General features: G+C 43.6%; 1 protein-coding gene across 2 annotated transcripts in view; it reads right to left on the bottom strand.

The window, feature by feature from the left end:
* The window catches only part of CASKIN1 (CASK interacting protein 1), a 156,189-nt gene that overhangs the window by 49,148 nt on the left and 85,396 nt on the right, over positions 1–21,645 (bottom strand). For both annotated transcript variants that reach the window (XM_069734575.1, XM_069734576.1), the window contains exon 2: positions 11,569–11,620. In XM_069734575.1, coding sequence (XP_069590676.1) covers positions 11,569–11,620 — 52 coding nt within the window. The remainder of the gene's footprint in view (positions 1–11,568; positions 11,621–21,645) is intronic.

Genomic DNA, 21,645 nt, shown 5'->3' with positions numbered 1-21,645 from the left:
GTGAGTGCAGCTCTGGAGTATAATGCAGGATGTAACTCAGGATCAGTAATGTATGTACACAGTGACTTCACCAGCAGAATAGTGAGTGCAGCTCTGGAGTATAATACAGGATGTTACTCAGGATCAGTAATGTAATGTATGCACCCATTGACTGCACCAGCAGAATAGTGAGTGCAGCTCTGGAGTATAATGCAGGATGTAACTCAGGATCAGTAATGTAATGTATGTACACAGTGACTGCACCCGCAGAATAGTGAGTGCAGCTCTGGAGTATAATACAGGAGGTAACACAGGATCAGTAATGTAATGTATGTACACAGTGACTGCACCAGCAGAATAGTGAGTGCAGCTCTGGAGTATAATGCAGGATGTAACTCAGGATCAGTAATGTAATGTATGTACACAGTGACTGCACCCGCAGAATAGTGAGTGCAGCTCTGGAGTATAATACAGGAGGTAACACAGGATCAGTAATGTAATGTATGTACACAGTGACTGCACCAGCAGAATAGTGAGTGCAGCTCTGGAGTATAATGCAGGATGTAACTCAGGATCAGTAATGTAATGTATGTGCACAGTGACTGCACCAGCAGAATAGTGAGTGCAGCTCTGGGGTATAATACAGGATGTAACTTAGGATCAGTAATGTAATGTATGCACACAGTGACTGCACCAGCAGAATAGTGAGTGCAGCTCTGGAGTATAATGCAGGATGTAACTCAGGATCAGTAATGTAATGTATGTACACAGTGACTGCACCAGCAGAATAGTGAGTGCAGCTCAGGAGTATAATACAGGAGGTAACTCAGGATCAGTAATGTAATGTATGTACACTGTGACTGCACCAGCAGAATAGTGAGTGCAGCTCTGGAGTATAATAGAGGAGGTAACTCAGGATCAGTATTGTAATGTATGTACACTGTGACTGCACCAGCAGAATAGTGAGTGCAGCTCTGGAGTATAATAGAGGAGGTAACTCAGGATCAGTAATGTAATGTATGCACACAGTGACTGCACCAGCAGAATAGTGAGTGCAGCTCTGGAGTATAATGCAGGATGTAACTCAGGATCAGTAATGTAATGTATGTACACAGTGACTGCACCAGCAGAATAGTGAGTGCAGCTCTGGGGTATAATACAGGATGTAACTCAGGATCAGTAATGTAATGTATGTACACAGTGACTGCACCGGCAGAATAGTGAGTGCAGCTCTGGGGTATAATACAGGATGTAACTCAAGATCAGTAATGTAATGTATGTACACAGTGACTGCACCAGCAGAATAGTGAGTGCAGCTCTGGGGCATAATACAGGATGTAACTCAGGATCAGTAATGTAATGTATGTACACAGTGACTGCACCAGCAGAATAGTGAGTGCAGCTCTGGGGTATAATACAGGATGTAACTCAGGATCAGTAATGTAATGTATGTACACAGTGACTACACCAGCAGAATAGTGAGTGCAGCTCTGGAGTATAATACAGGATGTTACTCAGGATCAGTAATGTAATGTATGCACACAGTGACTGCACCAGCAGAATAGTGAGTGCAGCTCTGGAGTATAATGCAGGATGTAACTCAGTATCAGTAATGTAATGTATGTACACAGTGACTGCACCAGCAGAATAGTCAGTGCAGCTCTGGAGTATAATAGAGGAGGTAACTCAGGATCAGTATTGTAATGTATGTACACTGTGACTGCACCAGCAGAATAGTGAGTGCAGCTCTGCAGTATAATAGAGGAGGTAACTCAGGATCAGTATTGTAATATATGTACACTGTGACTGCACCAGCAGAATAGTGAGTGCAGCTCTGGAGTATAATACAGGAGGTAACACAGGATCAGTAATGTAATGTATGTACACAGTGACTGCACCAGCAGAATAGTGAGTGCAGCTCTGGAGTATAATGCAGGATGTAACTCAGGATCAGTAATGTAATGTATGTACACAGTGACTGCACCCGCAGAATAGTGAGTGCAGCTCTGGAGTATAATACAGGAGGTAACACAGGATCAGTAATGTAATGTATGTACACAGTGACTGCACCAGCAGAATAGTGAGTGCAGCTCTGGAGTATAATGCAGGATGTAACTCAGGATCAGTAATGTAATGTATGTGCACAGTGACTGCACCAGCAGAATAGTGAGTGCAGCTCTGGGGTATAATACAGGATGTAACTTAGGATCAGTAATGTAATGTATGCACACAGTGACTGCACCAGCAGAATAGTGAGTGCAGCTCTGGAGTATAATGCAGGATGTAACTCAGGATCAGTAATGTAATGTATGTACACAGTGACTGCACCAGCAGAATAGTGAGTGCAGCTCAGGAGTATAATACAGGAGGTAACTCAGGATCAGTAATGTAATGTATGTACACTGTGACTGCACCAGCAGAATAGTGAGTGCAGCTCTGGAGTATAATAGAGGAGGTAACTCAGGATCAGTATTGTAATGTATGTACACTGTGACTGCACCAGCAGAATAGTGAGTGCAGCTCTGGAGTATAATAGAGGAGGTAACTCAGGATCAGTAATGTAATGTATGCACACAGTGACTGCACCAGCAGAATAGTGAGTGCAGCTCTGGAGTATAATGCAGGATGTAACTCAGGATCAGTAATGTAATGTATGTACACAGTGACTGCACCAGCAGAATAGTGAGTGCAGCTCTGGGGTATAATACAGGATGTAACTCAGGATCAGTAATGTAATGTATGTACACAGTGACTGCACCGGCAGAATAGTGAGTGCAGCTCTGGGGTATAATACAGGATGTAACTCAAGATCAGTAATGTAATGTATGTACACAGTGACTGCACCAGCAGAATAGTGAGTGCAGCTCTGGGGCATAATACAGGATGTAACTCAGGATCAGTAATGTAATGTATGTACACAGTGACTGCACCAGCAGAATAGTGAGTGCAGCTCTGGGGTATAATACAGGATGTAACTCAGGATCAGTAATGTAATGTATGTACACAGTGACTACACCAGCAGAATAGTGAGTGCAGCTCTGGAGTATAATACAGGATGTTACTCAGGATCAGTAATGTAATGTATGCACACAGTGACTGCACCAGCAGAATAGTGAGTGCAGCTCTGGAGTATAATGCAGGATGTAACTCAGTATCAGTAATGTAATGTATGTACACAGTGACTGCACCAGCAGAATAGTGAGTGCAGCTCTGGGGTATAATACAGGATGTAACTCAGGATCAGTAATGTAATGTATGTACACAGTGACTGCACCAGCAGAATAGTGAGTGCAGCTCTGGAGTATAATGCAGGATGTAACTCAGGATCAGTAATGTATGTACACAGTGACTGCACCAGCAGAATAGTGAGTGCAGCTCTGGAGTATAATACAGGATGTTACTCAGGATCAGTAATGTAATGTATGCACCCATTGACTGCACCAGCAGAATAGTGAGTGCAGCTCTGGAGTATAATGCAGGATGTAACTCAGGATCAGTAATGTAATGTATGTACACAGTGACTGCACCAGCAGAATAGTGAGTGCAGCTCAGGAGTATAATACAGGAGGTAACTCAGGATCAGTAATGTAATGTATGTACACTGTGACTGCACCAGCAGAATAGTGAGTGCAGCTCTGGAGTATAATAGAGGAGGTAACTCAGGATCAGTATTGTAATGTATGTACACTGTGACTGCACCAGCAGAATAGTGAGTGCAGCTCTGGAGTATAATAGAGGAGGTAACTCAGGATCAGTAATGTAATGTATGCACACAGTGACTGCACCAGCAGAATAGTGAGTGCAGCTCTGGAGTATAATACAGGATGTTACTCAGGATCAGTAATGTAATGTATGCACACAGTGACTGCACCAGCAGAATAGTGAGTGCAGCTCTGGAGTATAATGCAGGATGTAACTCAGTATCAGTAATGTAATGTATGTACACAGTGACTGCACCAGCAGAATAGTCAGTGCAGCTCTGGAGTATAATAGAGGAGGTAACTCAGGATCAGTATTGTAATGTATGTACACTGTGACTGCACCAGCAGAATAGTGAGTGCAGCTCTGCAGTATAATAGAGGAGGTAACTCAGGATCAGTATTGTAATATATGTACACTGTGACTGCACCAGCAGAATAGTGAGTGCAGCTCTGGAGTATAATACAGGAGGTAACACAGGATCAGTAATGTAATGTATGTACACAGTGACTGCACCAGCAGAATAGTGAGTGCAGCTCTGGAGTATAATGCAGGATGTAACTCAGGATCAGTAATGTAATGTATGTACACAGTGACTGCACCCGCAGAATAGTGAGTGCAGCTCTGGAGTATAATACAGGAGGTAACACAGGATCAGTAATGTAATGTATGTACACAGTGACTGCACCAGCAGAATAGTGAGTGCAGCTCTGGAGTATAATGCAGGATGTAACTCAGGATCAGTAATGTAATGTATGTGCACAGTGACTGCACCAGCAGAATAGTGAGTGCAGCTCTGGGGTATAATACAGGATGTAACTTAGGATCAGTAATGTAATGTATGCACACAGTGACTGCACCAGCAGAATAGTGAGTGCAGCTCTGGAGTATAATGCAGGATGTAACTCAGGATCAGTAATGTAATGTATGTACACAGTGACTGCACCAGCAGAATAGTGAGTGCAGCTCAGGAGTATAATACAGGAGGTAACTCAGGATCAGTAATGTAATGTATGTACACTGTGACTGCACCAGCAGAATAGTGAGTGCAGCTCTGGAGTATAATAGAGGAGGTAACTCAGGATCAGTATTGTAATGTATGTACACTGTGACTGCACCAGCAGAATAGTGAGTGCAGCTCTGGAGTATAATAGAGGAGGTAACTCAGGATCAGTAATGTAATGTATGCACACAGTGACTGCACCAGCAGAATAGTGAGTGCAGCTCTGGAGTATAATGCAGGATGTAACTCAGGATCAGTAATGTAATGTATGTACACAGTGACTGCACCAGCAGAATAGTGAGTGCAGCTCTGGGGTATAATACAGGATGTAACTCAGGATCAGTAATGTAATGTATGTACACAGTGACTGCACCGGCAGAATAGTGAGTGCAGCTCTGGGGTATAATACAGGATGTAACTCAAGATCAGTAATGTAATGTATGTACACAGTGACTGCACCAGCAGAATAGTGAGTGCAGCTCTGGGGCATAATACAGGATGTAACTCAGGATCAGTAATGTAATGTATGTACACAGTGACTGCACCAGCAGAATAGTGAGTGCAGCTCTGGGGTATAATACAGGATGTAACTCAGGATCAGTAATGTAATGTATGTACACAGTGACTACACCAGCAGAATAGTGAGTGCAGCTCTGGAGTATAATACAGGATGTTACTCAGGATCAGTAATGTAATGTATGCACACAGTGACTGCACCAGCAGAATAGTGAGTGCAGCTCTGGAGTATAATGCAGGATGTAACTCAGTATCAGTAATGTAATGTATGTACACAGTGACTGCACCAGCAGAATAGTGAGTGCAGCTCTGGGGTATAATACAGGATGTAACTCAGGATCAGTAATGTAATGTATGTACACAGTGACTGCACCAGCAGAATAGTGAGTGCAGCTCTGGAGTATAATGCAGGATGTAACTCAGGATCAGTAATGTATGTACACAGTGACTGCACCAGCAGAATAGTGAGTGCAGCTCTGGAGTATAATACAGGATGTTACTCAGGATCAGTAATGTAATGTATGCACCCATTGACTGCACCAGCAGAATAGTGAGTGCAGCTCTGGAGTATAATGCAGGATGTAACTCAGGATCAGTAATGTAATGTATGTACACAGTGACTGCACCAGCAGAATAGTGAGTGCAGCTCAGGAGTATAATACAGGAGGTAACTCAGGATCAGTAATGTAATGTATGTACACTGTGACTGCACCAGCAGAATAGTGAGTGCAGCTCTGGAGTATAATAGAGGAGGTAACTCAGGATCAGTATTGTAATGTATGTACACTGTGACTGCACCAGCAGAATAGTGAGTGCAGCTCTGGAGTATAATAGAGGAGGTAACTCAGGATCAGTAATGTAATGTATGCACACAGTGACTGCACCAGCAGAATAGTGAGTGCAGCTCTGGAGTATAATGCAGGATGTAACTCAGGATCAGTAATGTAATGTATGTACACAGTGACTGCACCAGCAGAATAGTGAGTGCAGCTCTGGGGTATAATACAGGATGTAACTCAGGATCAGTAATGTAATGTATGTACACAGTGACTGCACCGGCAGAATAGTGAGTGCAGCTCTGGGGTATAATACAGGATGTAACTCAAGATCAGTAATGTAATGTATGTACACAGTGACTGCACCAGCAGAATAGTGAGTGCAGCTCTGGGGCATAATACAGGATGTAACTCAGGATCAGTAATGTAATGTATGTACACAGTGACTGCACCAGCAGAATAGTGAGTGCAGCTCTGGGGTATAATACAGGATGTAACTCAGGATCAGTAATGTAATGTATGTACACAGTGACTACACCAGCAGAATAGTGAGTGCAGCTCTGGAGTATAATGCAGGATGTAACTCAGGATCAGTAATGTAATGTATGTACACAGTGACTGCACCCGCAGAATAGTGAGTGCAGCTCTGGAGTATAATACAGGAGGTAACACAGGATCAGTAATGTAATGTATGTACACAGTGACTGCACCAGCAGAATAGTGAGTGCAGCTCTGGAGTATAATGCAGGATGTAACTCAGGATCAGTAATGTAATGTATGTGCACAGTGACTGCACCAGCAGAATAGTGAGTGCAGCTCTGGGGTATAATACAGGATGTAACTTAGGATCAGTAATGTAATGTATGCACACAGTGACTGCACCAGCAGAATAGTGAGTGCAGCTCTGGAGTATAATGCAGGATGTAACTCAGGATCAGTAATGTAATGTATGTACACAGTGACTGCACCAGCAGAATAGTGAGTGCAGCTCAGGAGTATAATACAGGAGGTAACTCAGGATCAGTAATGTAATGTATGTACACTGTGACTGCACCAGCAGAATAGTGAGTGCAGCTCTGGAGTATAATAGAGGAGGTAACTCAGGATCAGTATTGTAATGTATGTACACTGTGACTGCACCAGCAGAATAGTGAGTGCAGCTCTGGAGTATAATAGAGGAGGTAACTCAGGATCAGTAATGTAATGTATGCACACAGTGACTGCACCAGCAGAATAGTGAGTGCAGCTCTGGAGTATAATGCAGGATGTAACTCAGGATCAGTAATGTAATGTATGTACACAGTGACTGCACCAGCAGAATAGTGAGTGCAGCTCTGGGGTATAATACAGGATGTAACTCAGGATCAGTAATGTAATGTATGTACACAGTGACTGCACCGGCAGAATAGTGAGTGCAGCTCTGGGGTATAATACAGGATGTAACTCAAGATCAGTAATGTAATGTATGTACACAGTGACTGCACCAGCAGAATAGTGAGTGCAGCTCTGGGGCATAATACAGGATGTAACTCAGGATCAGTAATGTAATGTATGTACACAGTGACTGCACCAGCAGAATAGTGAGTGCAGCTCTGGGGTATAATACAGGATGTAACTCAGGATCAGTAATGTAATGTATGTACACAGTGACTACACCAGCAGAATAGTGAGTGCAGCTCTGGAGTATAATACAGGATGTTACTCAGGATCAGTAATGTAATGTATGCACACAGTGACTGCACCAGCAGAATAGTGAGTGCAGCTCTGGAGTATAATGCAGGATGTAACTCAGTATCAGTAATGTAATGTATGTACACAGTGACTGCACCAGCAGAATAGTCAGTGCAGCTCTGGAGTATAATAGAGGAGGTAACTCAGGATCAGTATTGTAATGTATGTACACTGTGACTGCACCAGCAGAATAGTGAGTGCAGCTCTGCAGTATAATAGAGGAGGTAACTCAGGATCAGTATTGTAATATATGTACACTGTGACTGCACCAGCAGAATAGTGAGTGCAGCTCTGGGGTATAATACAGGATGTAACTCAGGATCAGTAATGTAATGTATGTACACAGTGACTGCACCAGCAGAATAGTGAGTGCAGCTCTGGAGTATAATACAGGAGGTAACTCAGGATCAGTAATGTAATGTATGCAGACAGTGACTGTACCAGCAGAATAGTGAGTGCAGCTCTGGAGTATAATACAGGATGTTACTCAGGATCAGTAATGTATGTACACAGTGACTGCACCAGCAGAATAGTGAGTGCAGCTCTGGGGTATAATACAGGATGTAACTCAGGATCAGTAATGTAATGTATGTACAGAGTGACTGCACCAGCAGAATAGTGAGTGCAGCTCTGGGGTATAATACAGGATGTAACTTAGGATCAGTAATGTAATGTATGTACACAGTGACTGCACCAGCAGAATAGTGAGTGCAGCTCTGGAGTATAATACAGGAGGTAACTCAGGATCAGTAATGTAATGTATGTACACAGTGACTGCACCAGCAGAATAGTGAGTGCAGCTCTGGAGTATAATACAGGATGTAACTCAGGATCAGTAATGTAATGTATGTACACAGTGACTGCACCAGCAGAATAGTGAGTGCAGCTCTGGAGTATAATACAGGATGTAACTCAGGATCAGTAATGTAATGTATGTACACAGTGACTGCACCAGCAGAATAGTGAGCGCAGCTCTGTAGTATAATACAGGATGTAACTCAGGATCAGTAATGTAATATATGTACACAGTGACTGCACCAGCAGAATAGTGAGCGCAGCTCTGGGGTATAATACAGGATGTAACTCAGGATCAGTAATGTAATGTATGTACACAGTGACTGCACCAGCAGAATAGTGAGTGCAGCTCTGGAGTATAATACAGGATGTAACTCAGGATCAGTAATGTAATATATGTACACAGTGACTGCACCAGCAGAATAGTGAGTGCAGCTCTGGGGTATAATACAGGATGTAACTCAGGATCAGTAATGTAATGTATGTACACAGTGACTGCACCAGCAGAATAGTGAGTGCAGCTCTGGGGTATAATACAGGACGTAACTCAGGATCAGTAATGTAATGTATGTACACAGTGACTGCACCAGCAGAATAGTGAGTGCAGCTCTGTGGTATAATACAGGATGTAACTCAGGATCAGTAATGTAATATATGTACACAGTGACTGCACCAGCAGAATAGTGAGCGCAGCTCTGGGGTATAATACAGGATGTAACTCAGGATCAGTAATGCAATGTGGCCACTTTCCAACTGTATATGGTAATAGGGTTTTACTGAAATCTTGGTTTTCTAATCATGAAGCAGGAGGCACAGGATGAACAGCGGCCTCCTTACACCGTTCACCGTGAGGGTGATGACATACATTTACACTAATAGAAATGAGTAAATGAGTGAAATATATGTATATGTCGGGCTGGTGATCGGCGTCTGCCATGAGAATTTGCGGCTATTTTGTCGCAATCAAAATTGTTGATTAAAACAGATGTTAATATTAATTAACAGTGACAAATCCTTAATGCGGAGGCTGGAGCGCTGTCAGGCGCAGAGGCTGAGCGCAGGAAACAGCGAATGTTCCTAGTGATGGGAGCGGTGCGAGGATCTGCAGGAATAGGAGGCGCGCTGTGATTATTTACAGTCATCTGGGCCTCGACTTTGCTCTGAAAAACCCTTCAGGCCTCGTGAGATGAAGAATCTCATTCCCTCATAAAGCTTTCAGGAACTAATTATTTCCGTGCAGCGCGGTCCGTTATCCCCGGCCTCATTAACACCTCTTCTTCTGGAGCTGCGCTCTCATGCATTACTTTGCAAGTGTTGACAATCCAACTTGACTAAAAGAAAAAAAAATTCTGATGTCTTCTTCTATTCTTGGTTATTCTTAAAGGGGCCACTATCAGCACTTTTTTTCTGGGTTATATAGAGTGAAATGTTATTATTGTTTTCTTTTATTTTCCTATGATATGACATTTCCTTTATGTCCATGAGCCCGTGTGGGGACACAGAATAAAATATAGTCCAGTTAGTTTAGTTTTACTGCAGGCTGTAAAGTGAGATGCTTTTCTACAGTGTGTAGACATGTAACGATGACATCTAGTGGCCGGTATGAAAACTGCAACTAGGTAAGCGTCAAAAGAAAGCCTCATGAATGGATGCTGTCCCAAGGCTCCGCAGACCCCCCCACTATGATATATTGACATGATAAAGTACTGCAAAGATATGAGAGTTAGGGGTCAAGCAATGATTCTGTGATATCTGATGAAAAGAAGGAAGAAACAAGTTATAATCCCTCAGGAGCCACTAGGGGTGATGTATTATGGCTTCAGAAAGAAAAAAAAAAGAAGTTGTAGAGATACTCAGACATAATATCTCCATGTACATAGATCTTTGCGGTAGGTCGTAAAATGAGATGCTTTTCTGCAGTGAGTATAATGTAACAGCGACATCTAGTGGCCAACATGAAAATTACATTTTCTTTGGGTTATATAGAAGAATTAAACATTAATATTGTAGATTTTTTTCCCCTGTTTCTTTTATGGATACACTGCCATGATAAAATAGAATAAAAGTTGGTCTGGCCCTAATAACAACAGTTTTACTGTAGGTTGTAAAAAAAAAGATGCTTTTATTATTATTTGTATACATGTAATGATGACATCCAGTGGCCAATATGAAAAACTGCAAATTTAGTAATTTGGGTTATTATCAAAAGCCAAATAGTCGTTTATAATGCATTCATATATTACTGTACTGCAAAGGTATGCAAGGTAGGGATAAGGCAATGCTACTACAGGTGAATACCTCGGTGATTAAGAATATTATGATACAGAATAATTAATGCCTCGGAGGGCATAAAAAAGTGTAGTTTGGCCTTATATAATGTTATGAATGGGCTCCAGACAAAGTAGAACTTGTTTTTAGCCATAATATGCTCATGTACATAGAGCTTTGCTGTAGGTCGTAAAATGAGATGCTTTTTCTAAGATGTGTACCAGTGACATCTAGTGGCCAATATGAAAACTGCGATGTGTCCAAATTATATTTTCTTTCCAAATAATTACAATAAAAACATCTAAAGAAAAAAAAATATCCAGAATAATATTAATCTTGAAAATAACATCAATACTGTCTCTTTAGATGAATAGTTATCGCTGCCCACAGGCTTTTCTCACGTATTGTATTACTGGGACTATCACTGCACCTACGATATGATTTTTTTTTTTTTTTTTACGTTTTGTTCTCTGCGCTGTTATTCGTGTGAAAACACGTTCTGCGAAGGTAACGTGTGATTTTTTGCACTTGCTCTCCCCGTGGACTCGCGCTTCTCATGGAAGAAGAGAATGGATTTGCCCTCAAGATGTTACGGGATCGCGCACTTGTTAAATAAGTGAAAAGCTCTCCTGGTCCGTATATCCCCGAGATGTCGATATTAATAACAGCAGCGCGGCAATAGGAAAAGCCGAGATGTGGACGGGTCACACATGGAAAACAGGCAAAAAGCCAGCTGCATTTTCAAGATCTCTGTTTGCATTCAGTAAATGAAATAAAACAAATGTCTGGCACTTTACTCACCCGTCCGTGTCTTGAAAATTTACATTCACTCTTTTGGCCGATCCAAGGAGCTCTGTGACAAGGAAGGAGAAAGGAAATAATTGAGGACATGAAACAAGAGCTCATGCTGAACATGACAAAACACATGTATTGTATTCAATCTGCTACCAGCCAAGGCATGTAATAAATCATGTCCTGTGCAAGGAACCACAACAGAGCTGTTGGGTTTTTTTAAGTTGCAGTTCCAGGTATGGCCAGCAGTTGTGCTGGAGAGCTCCTTCGGCATTAGGCAAAGGAAGTGTGATAACTTCTGTACATAGCCCACGAAATACCGCCATACACAGCCAAAGTAATACCGCCATACACAGCCATACACAGCCAAAGTAATACCGTCATACACAGTCAAAGTAATACCGCCACACACAGCCAAAGTAATACCGCCATACAGAGCCAAAGTAATACCAACATACACAGCCATACACAGCCAAAGTAATACCACCATACACAGCCAAAATAATACCGACATACAAAGCCAAAGTAATACCGCCATACACAGCCAAAGTAATACCGCCATACAAAGCCAAAGTAATACCGCCATACAAAGCCAAAGTAATACCGACATACAAAGCCAAAGCAATACCGCCATACACAGCCAAAATAATACCGACATACAAAGCCAAAGTAATACCGCCATACACAGCTAAAGTAATACCGCCATACACAGCCATACACAGCCAAAGTAATACCGTCATACACAGTCAAAGTAATACCGACACACACAGCCAAAGTAATACCGCCATACAAAGCCAAAGTAATACCGACATACACAGCCATAGACAGCCAAAGTAATACCACCATACACAGCCAAAATAATACCGACATACAAAGCCAAAGTAATACCGACATACACAGCCAAAGTAATACAGCCATACAAAGCCAAAGTAATACCGCCATACAAAGCCAAAGTAATACCGACATACACAGCCATACACAGCCAAAGTAATACCACCATACAAAGCCAAAGTAATACCGACATACACAGCCATACACAGCCAAAGTAATACCGCCATACAAAGCCAAAGTAATACCGACATACACAGCCATACACAGCCAAAGTAATACCACTATACACAGCCAAAATAATACCGACATACAAAGCCAAAGTAATACCGACATACACAGCCAAAGTAATACCGCCATACAAAGCCAAAGTAATACCACCATACACAGCCAAAATAATACCGCCACACACAGCCAAAATAATACCGCCATACACAGCCAAAGTAATACCGCCATACACAGCCAAATACTGCCATACACAGCCAAAGTAATACCGCCATACAAAGCCAAAGCAATACCGACATACACAGCCATACACAGCCAAAGTAATACCGCCATACACAGCAAAAATAATACCGCCATACACAGCCAAAGTAATACCGCCATACACAGCCAAAGTAATACCGCCATACACAGCCAAAGTAATACCGCCATACACAGCATGCGTAAAACTGCCAAATACCATTCATGTACTATTGCACACACAGTCCATACAATATCTACGTATATAGCTAACATAATTAAAACACACTAGATCTATAAGGGTATAAAGTCTAAAAATCTACCAATTAAAATTTTTTAAAAATTACATATATATTGTATAAATGAATAAAATCGTATAAAAACAGACTACCCCCACACACCAGTGTGTCAAGAAAGTGTAGTGCAACACTACTAAGCCCTAGGAAGAAGAACGTGCTTGTGGCATGGTATCAGGTCAGAAATACAACTACAACAGGGATATAGATAGATTAATTTTTATTATTTATTTGCATGGTAACAATAAATTAAAATTAATTAAATATTAAAAACAATTTCATTATATATACACATGTATGTAATTTTATGTGCCCATACCTATTTGGCTACCATTATATGTATACATACATACATAAATACATATAGCTGCAGCGACTGAATATATGGAAAAATAGTACTAAAATAGCAGAGGGTATATCTAAAAACATGTGAAAAAAGACCCATGTGTGCAAAAAAATTTTTTTATATATATAGCAATATGCTTATAAAAGAGGCACTAATTAAAGTGCTATAGTGAAAAGGAGGTGCTAGTGCAATAAGTGCAAAAAATGCTAAGGATATATAAGGTGCTGCTAGTTATAATCAATATCTCCAGTCACTTACTTTAATATATATGCGGTATTGGGTAGGTAGCCAGTGCGGTATGATGCACCCCGACGCGCGTTTCGGACGCTTAACTCCTTCGTCAGGGGGTGTAGTCTAGCATATTGCTATATATATAAAAAAAAATTTTTGCACACATGGGTCTTTTTTTCACATGTTTTTAGATATACCCTCTGCTGTTTTAGTACTATTTTTCCATATATTCAGTCGCTGCAGCTATATGTATAAAAAATATATATATATATATATATATATATATATATATATATATATATATATATATATATATATATATATATACTGTATATAATGGTAGCCAAATAGGTATGGGCACATAAAATTACATACATGTGTATATATAATGAAATTGTTTTTAATATTTAATTAATTTTAATTTATTGTTACCATGCAAATAAATAATAAAAATTAATCTATTTATATCCCTGTTGTAGTTGTATTTCTGACCTGATACCATGCCACAAGCACGTTCTTCTTCCTAGTATATAGCTAACATAATATTCACATTTACTGTGACTGAATAGTCTATGTAATACTGACAAAGTCCACCAAACACCCACATACACAGCTCCTGTTATACCCACATAGACAAATGCAATACTGCCATATACTGTCCATGTAATATTAGCATATACTGTCCACATAATAGATATATACACAGCTTAGGCTACGTTCACATTAGCGTTGCGTCGGGCGCAGCCGCGGCGACGAATGCGTCATGCGCCCCTATATTTAACATGGGGGGCGCATGGACATGCATTGCACTTGCGTTTTGTGACGGATGCGTCACCGTGGCGCATGCATCAGGGCGCAGAGGATGCTGCATGATGCAGTTTTTTCTGCGCCCAAAACCATGCAAAAGTGGACGCATGCATCACAAAACGCTGCTGCAAAAGTGGACGCATGCATCACAAAACGCTGCGTTGTGCATGCGTTTACATTTGCGTTGTGCGTTGCGTCGCCGACGCTGCACCGCACAACGCAAATGTGAACGTAGCCTTACGTAATGCTGACATATACTCTGATATAATACTGTCATACACAGCCTATGTGAGGCCAGTCTCACACGTCCAGATAATTCCGGTACCGGAAAAATCGGTACCGGAATTATCCGTGTCCGTTTGTCCGTGTGCTTACCGTGAACATCAGTGTGGCACACGTGCGGCAGCCGTGTGCCGCCCGTGTGCCAACTGGGTACCACACGGACCGTGCAGGAGACAGCAAGTCTCAACAAGTAAGCGCTGTCCCCTGCATGTGGTGCTGAAGCCGCCATTCATATCTTCTTTCCAGCAGCGTTCGCTGGAGAGAAGATATGAAAAATCCTTTTTTTTTTTTTTTTCGTGTTTAAAATAATGATCCCTGTCCCCTCCCCCCTCCCACCCCCTGTGCGCCCGCCCGCTGTTACTAAAATACTCATCCGGCTCCCTCGAAGCGTCCTCTCCGCGCCACACCTTTTCCTGTATGAGCGGTCACGTGGTGCCGCCCATTACAGTCATGAATATGCGGCTCCACCCCTATGGGAGGTGGAGCCGCATATTCATGACTGTAATGGGGGGCACCACGTGACCGCTCATACAGGAGAAGCTGGCGCTGAGAGGACGCTGCGAGGGAGCCGGGTGAGTATTTTATTAACAGCGGGCGGGCGCACAGGGGGTGGGAGGGGGGTGCGGACAGGGATGTTTATTTTAAACACAAAAATTTAAAAAAAAAAAGGATTTTTCATATCTTCTCTCCAGCGAATGCTGCTGGAAAGAAGATATGAATGGCGGCTTCAGCACCACGCCGGGGGGGGGGGGGGGGGGTGGACAGCGCTTACTGGGTCCGTGTAATCCGTGCGCTCCCACGAACACTGACATGTCTCTGTGTTTTGCACACGGACACACGGTCCGTGAAAACACGCTGACATGTGCAGAGACACATTGATTTCAATGTGTCTACGTGAGTCAGTGTCTCCGGTACGTGAGGAAACTGTCACCTCACGTACCGGAGCCACTGACGTGTGAAACCGGCCTAAGTAGAAGCGGCATACATAGTCCATGTAATAGACATACAAACAGCTTCTGCAATACCGACATGTAATCCAATGACATACTGCAATAAACAGATCATTTCGCATTGTCATACACAGTCCATATAATACCCAGGTACATGGCTTATGTAATACCTATATATAGTGTGACATTGTGCTGCCATACACAGCTTATGTAATACTGATACAATCCACATAGACAGCTGCTGTAATATTGACATAGCCAATGTAACCCCGCCATACACAATCCATGCAGTATCAGCATACACAGTCCACATTATACCCATATACACATCTGACATAATACCAACATAATACTGGCATACACAGCCTATGTAATACCGACAAATAATCCAATGTAATGCTGCAATGCACAGTCCATATAATACCTTTGTACACAGCCTTATATATTACTGACAAATTGTCTGACATAAAACTGCCATACACAGCCTATGTAATACTGATACAATCCACATAACTACATACAAAGCTTCCGTAATACCGAGAAATCATCCAACATCATGCTGCTATTCACAGTCCATGTGGTATCAGAATACACGGTCCACGTAATACCAACAAATCATGTTACATAATACTGCCATACACAGCACATGTAGTACTGATACAATCCACATAAATACATAGAAAGCTTCCGTAATACCGACAAATCGTCCAAGTAATGCTGCTATTCACAGTACATGTGGTATCAGAATACACTGTCCACGTAATACCAACAAATCATGTTACATAATACTGCCATACACAGCCCATGTAGTACTGATACAATCCACATAATACGCACATACACAGCTTACGTAATACCAGCACATAGTCCAACATAATACTGCCATACACAGCCCATGTAGTACTGATACAATCCACATAATAACTACATACAAAGCTTTTGTAATACCGACATGTAGACCAGTTTAATACTGCAATTAACAGTCTATGTAGTATGCACAATTCACATAATACGCACATACACAGCTTACGTAATACCAGCACATAGTCCATTGTAATACTGCAATACACAGTCCACATAATACACACATACACAACAAACTTAATATCGACATACACTCTGATGTGATGCTGCCATATACAGCCTATGTAACAGTGAAATATACAGCCCACACAATAATACCGCCATAGAAATAGTAAATCATCAACCAATTATACAGATCGGAACGGCAAAGTGAGATACACGTCTCTTAAAATTAAGCTCCACTCTACTGAATCAGAAAGCAAAATGTCTGACACAGTCTGTACGCAGCCGACAAAGTAACGCATAGATGGTAGAAATAATACCGCTAACTCCTTCCATTTCATAAAATGTCTCCCTATTAGTCATGCCTACACAGGAACGTGACAGGTAATTCCTCTTTTCATCTCATGTTCACCTCACCGCCATAGAGAGAATGTGACGCACGCGGCACTTTCAGCACGTGCTGGGCCCACAGTTTATGGGCCCGGATACTAATGGATCACACCTGTAGAAACCTTCCATTTTTTCCTCACGATGCTCTGTTTGCCTGATTCACGGCCTGCTGTCCCGATTTCAGCCTAAATATCTTCCTTTTATCGTCCTCACAGATTCAGAAACCCTTTGGTTAGTTTCACAGTTTGGTCCGCAAAATGTGGCTCTCCAGTTTTTTTCCAAACTACAGCTCCCAGCATGCCTCGTCAGGGAACTCTGAGGTAAAAAGTGATGATTTTGACAGGGAATTTGGGGTTAATAAAGGAGGGGATCTCTGTTTAGGGTTTGGTGATTGTAAAGAGCGTCTCCCTCACTGGAGGACTTGTCCTGCCCTGCATTACACATAGAGAAACCATTGATTTGTACAGCACTGTGTAATACTCCATTTCACCACAGGTGTCACTGCAGGGAAACTGAACACTTACAGCCAGGTTTCCCCACTGTTGATCACTGCATGTCCATAGAGAGCCCATTGCAGAGGGCATTGGGGGCAGGCCTAATATTATAGGCTCAATATTAAAGGGGCACTTGTGGCTGGGGAATGGTAGGCAGTGGGCACACAATTTTGAGGGCCTCTGTGGTTTTGGTAATGACATTATGTATGATCTGTGGAGCTCTGACCAATCCTAACAATTAGGGTATGTTCACATACAGTCTCACAGTCTTTTTTTGCTGAGTTTTTTGAGGCAGAACCTACAAGTTTTTGAGCAGTTTTGAGTTTTTGAGGAGGATTTGGAGAGTTTCCACTCAGTTTTGGCTCAGTGGGTATGTGCACACAATGGCTGCTGTATTCTTTGGTTTATAGATATTAATTATCTATCTGTGCACTTTTTAGATAAACGTTTCGCTTCGGATTATCGCACTTGCTCGGGTCGTCTTCTTCTTGTACATTTGACAGATCATTGTGCTTTGCCATGATAAGAAAAGCAATCTATCCGGATGGCGGCGGCGGTGGGTAATTATCCGTCCTCCCACCAGCTTCCACATGAGTTGTATTCCTTCTATTTTACTTGCAATTAACAAGGCAGATTAGTGCATTACTGTATCTGTCAGCTCCGGACACGTGACGCCAAGATCCACATAGAAAAACCGCACAAAACGGGGACAGCCATGATGGCGCAGGAGACAGCTTCTGCCATGCTGAGTGATAGCGTGAAGAAAACCTTGTAAAAAATGAGTGGAAAAATCAGAGTGATTCAGTGCCCTCATGCCAGTCATGGTGGAGTCCTCACAACAGACCCCTCAATACATACCAGCTGTGGTGCCCCACAAGGACATGCGCACACGGATTTTTTTCACAAGGATTTTGGTGCATATTCTGAGCTGAATTCTCCAGAAGAGCAAAATCAGACTGGGAAACTCATACTTCTTAAGAAACATCACTTCTTAAATATGTTCTGCACAGATTGTGCCCCTAAAATGACACTAAATGGGGGCTAATCTACATAGTAACATAGTAACATAGTAACATAGTTAGTAAGGCCGAAAAAAGACATTTGTCCATCCAGTTCAGCCTATATTCCATCATAATAAATCCCCAGATCTACGTCCTTCTACAGAACCTAATAATTGTATGATACAATATTGTTCTGCTCCAGGAAGACTTCCAGGCCTCTCTTGAACCCCTCGACTGAGTTCGCCATCACCACCTCCTCAGGCAAGCAATTCCAGATTCTCACTGCCCTAACAGTAAAGAATCCTCTTCTATGTTGGTGGAAAAACCTTCTCTCCTCCAGACGCAAAGAATGCCCCCTTGTGCCCGTCACCTTCCTTGGTATAAACAGATCCTCAGCGAGATATTTGTATTGTCCCCTTATATACTTATACATGGTTATTAGATCGCCCCTCAGTCGTCTTTTTTCTAGACTAAATAATCCTAATTTCGCTAATCTATCTGGGTATTGTAGTTCTCCCATCCCCTTTATTAATTTTGTTGCCCTCCTTTGTACTCTCTCTAGTTCCATTATATCCTTCCTGAGCACCGGTGCCCAAAACTGGACACAGTACTCCATGTGCGGTCTAACTAGGGATTTGTACAGAGGCAGTATAATGCTCTCATCATGTGTATCCAGACCTCTTTTAATGCACCCCATGATCCTGTTTGCCTTGGCAGCTGCTGCCTGGCACTGGCTGCTCCAGGTAAGTTTATCATTAACTAGGATCCCCAAGTCCTTCTCCCTGTCAGATTTACCCAGTGGTTTCCCGTTCAGTGTGTAATGGTGATATTGATTCCCTCTTCCCATGTGTATAACCTTACATCTGCATGAGGGTCTACAGATCTACAATGTGCAAATCTGCTGGATTCAATTGCAAATATACAGCTAAAACACCAAGCTGTAGAGACACCCATACAGTACCAGCCAGAGAGACCCCTACACAGTACCAGCCAGAGAGCCCCCTACACAGTACCAGCCAGAGAGCCCCCTACACAGTACCAGCCAGAGAGCCCCCTACACAGTACCAGCCAGAGAGCCCCCTACACAGTACCAGCCAGAGAGCCCCCTACACAGTACCAGCCAGAGAGCCCCCTACACAGTATCAGCCAGAGAGCCCCCAACACAGTACCAGCCAGAGAGACCCCTACACAGTACCAGCCAGAGAGCCCCCTACACAGTACCAGCCAGAGAGCCCCCTACACAGTACCAGCCAGAGAGCCCCCAACACAGTACCAGCCAGAGAGCCCCCTACACAGTACCAGCCAGAGAGCCCCCTACACAGTACCAGCCAGAGAGACCCCTACTCAGTACCAGCCAGAGACCTATGCACAATATCAGCCAGAGAGACCCCTACTCAGTACCAACCAGAGAGCCCCCAACACAGTACCAGCCAGAGAGCCCCCAACACAGTACCAGCCAGAGAGACCGCTGGACTCAGTACCAGCCAGAGAGCCCCCTACACAGTATCAGCCAGAGAGCCCCCAACACAGTACTAGCCAGACAGCCCCCTACACAGTATCAGCCAGAAAGCCCCCAACACAGTACCAGCCAGAGAGCCCCCAACACAGCATCAGCCAGAGAGACCCCTACACAGTACCAGCCAGAGAGCCCCTTACACAGTATCAGCAAGAGAGCCCCCAACACAGTACCAGCCAGAGATCCCACTACACAGTATAAGCCAGAGAGCCCCCAACACAGTACCAGCCAGAGAGCCCCCAACACAGTACCAACCAGAGAGACCCCAACACAGTACCAGCCAGAGAGCCCCCAACACAGTACCAACCAGAGAGACCCCTACACAGCACCAGCCAGAGAGCCCCCAACACAGTACCAGCCAAAGAGCCCCCTACACAGTACCAGCCAGAGAGCCCCCAACACAGTACCAACCAGAGAGACCCCTACACAGTACCAGCCAGAGAGCCCCCTACACAGTACCAGCCAGCGAGCCCCCAACACAGTACCAGCCAGAGAGCCCCCTACACAGTATCAGCCAGAGAGCCACCAACACAGTACCAGCCAGAGAGCCCCCTACACAGTACCAGCCAGCGAGACCCCTACACAGTACCAGTCAGAGAGCCCCCAACACAGTACCAGCCAGAGAGACCCCTACACAGTACCAGCCAGCGAGCCCCCAACACAGTACCAGCCAGAGAGCCCCCTACACAGTATCAGCCAGAGAGCCACCAACACAGTACCATCCAGAGAGCCCCCTACACAGTACCAGCCAGAGAGACCCCTACACAGTACCAGCCAGAGAGCCCCCAACACAGTACCAGCCAGAGAGCCCCCTACACAGTACCAGCCAGAGAGACCCCTACACAGTACCAGCCAGCGAGCCCCCAACACAGTACCAGCCAGAGAGCCCCCTACACAGTATCAGCCAGAGAGCCACCAACACAGTACCAGCCAGAGAGCCCCCTACACAGTACCAGCCAGAGAGACCCCTACACAGTACCAGCCAGAGAGCCCCCTACACAGTATCAGCCAGAGAGCCCCCTACACAGTATCATCCAGAGAGCCCCCAACACAGTACCAGCTCTTCAGGTGCTGCTTCACCTTCAGGTGTGGTGTGGGCAAATCACATACAGTTCTATGCACTCCGGTTCTGCCGTGTGTCCTGGAGTACAACACGACCTCGGGCTCCCGGTGCCCGGTTTCTGCAATTCGGCTGAGGTTGCCCGGTCACAGTTCCCCTCTGAGCCCCTTTCCTTCCTCTGTGCTCCTTTCCTCAGTTGCTCCACCACTTTCAACCTCTCGGGTTCTCCTTCTTTCCTGGAGCTGCAGCTCAGTCCTGGCTGCACGGCTCCACAGTCCACTCCTCACTCTTTAGTGTCTCTCACTAACTGCCTAACTCCTCCTCCAGACCAGGGTATATCTATCTGAGGGAAGCTACCCTGAATCCGGGTTCAGAGCTCCCCCTTCTGGCCTGGATT

The sequence above is a fragment of the Ranitomeya imitator genome, chromosome 7 (assembly GCF_032444005.1).
Source record: "Ranitomeya imitator isolate aRanImi1 chromosome 7, aRanImi1.pri, whole genome shotgun sequence".
Classification (NCBI taxonomy): Eukaryota; Metazoa; Chordata; class Amphibia; order Anura; family Dendrobatidae; genus Ranitomeya; species Ranitomeya imitator.
Note: the sequence above shows the minus strand (reverse complement) of the source record. Positions and strands in the feature narration are given on the sequence as shown.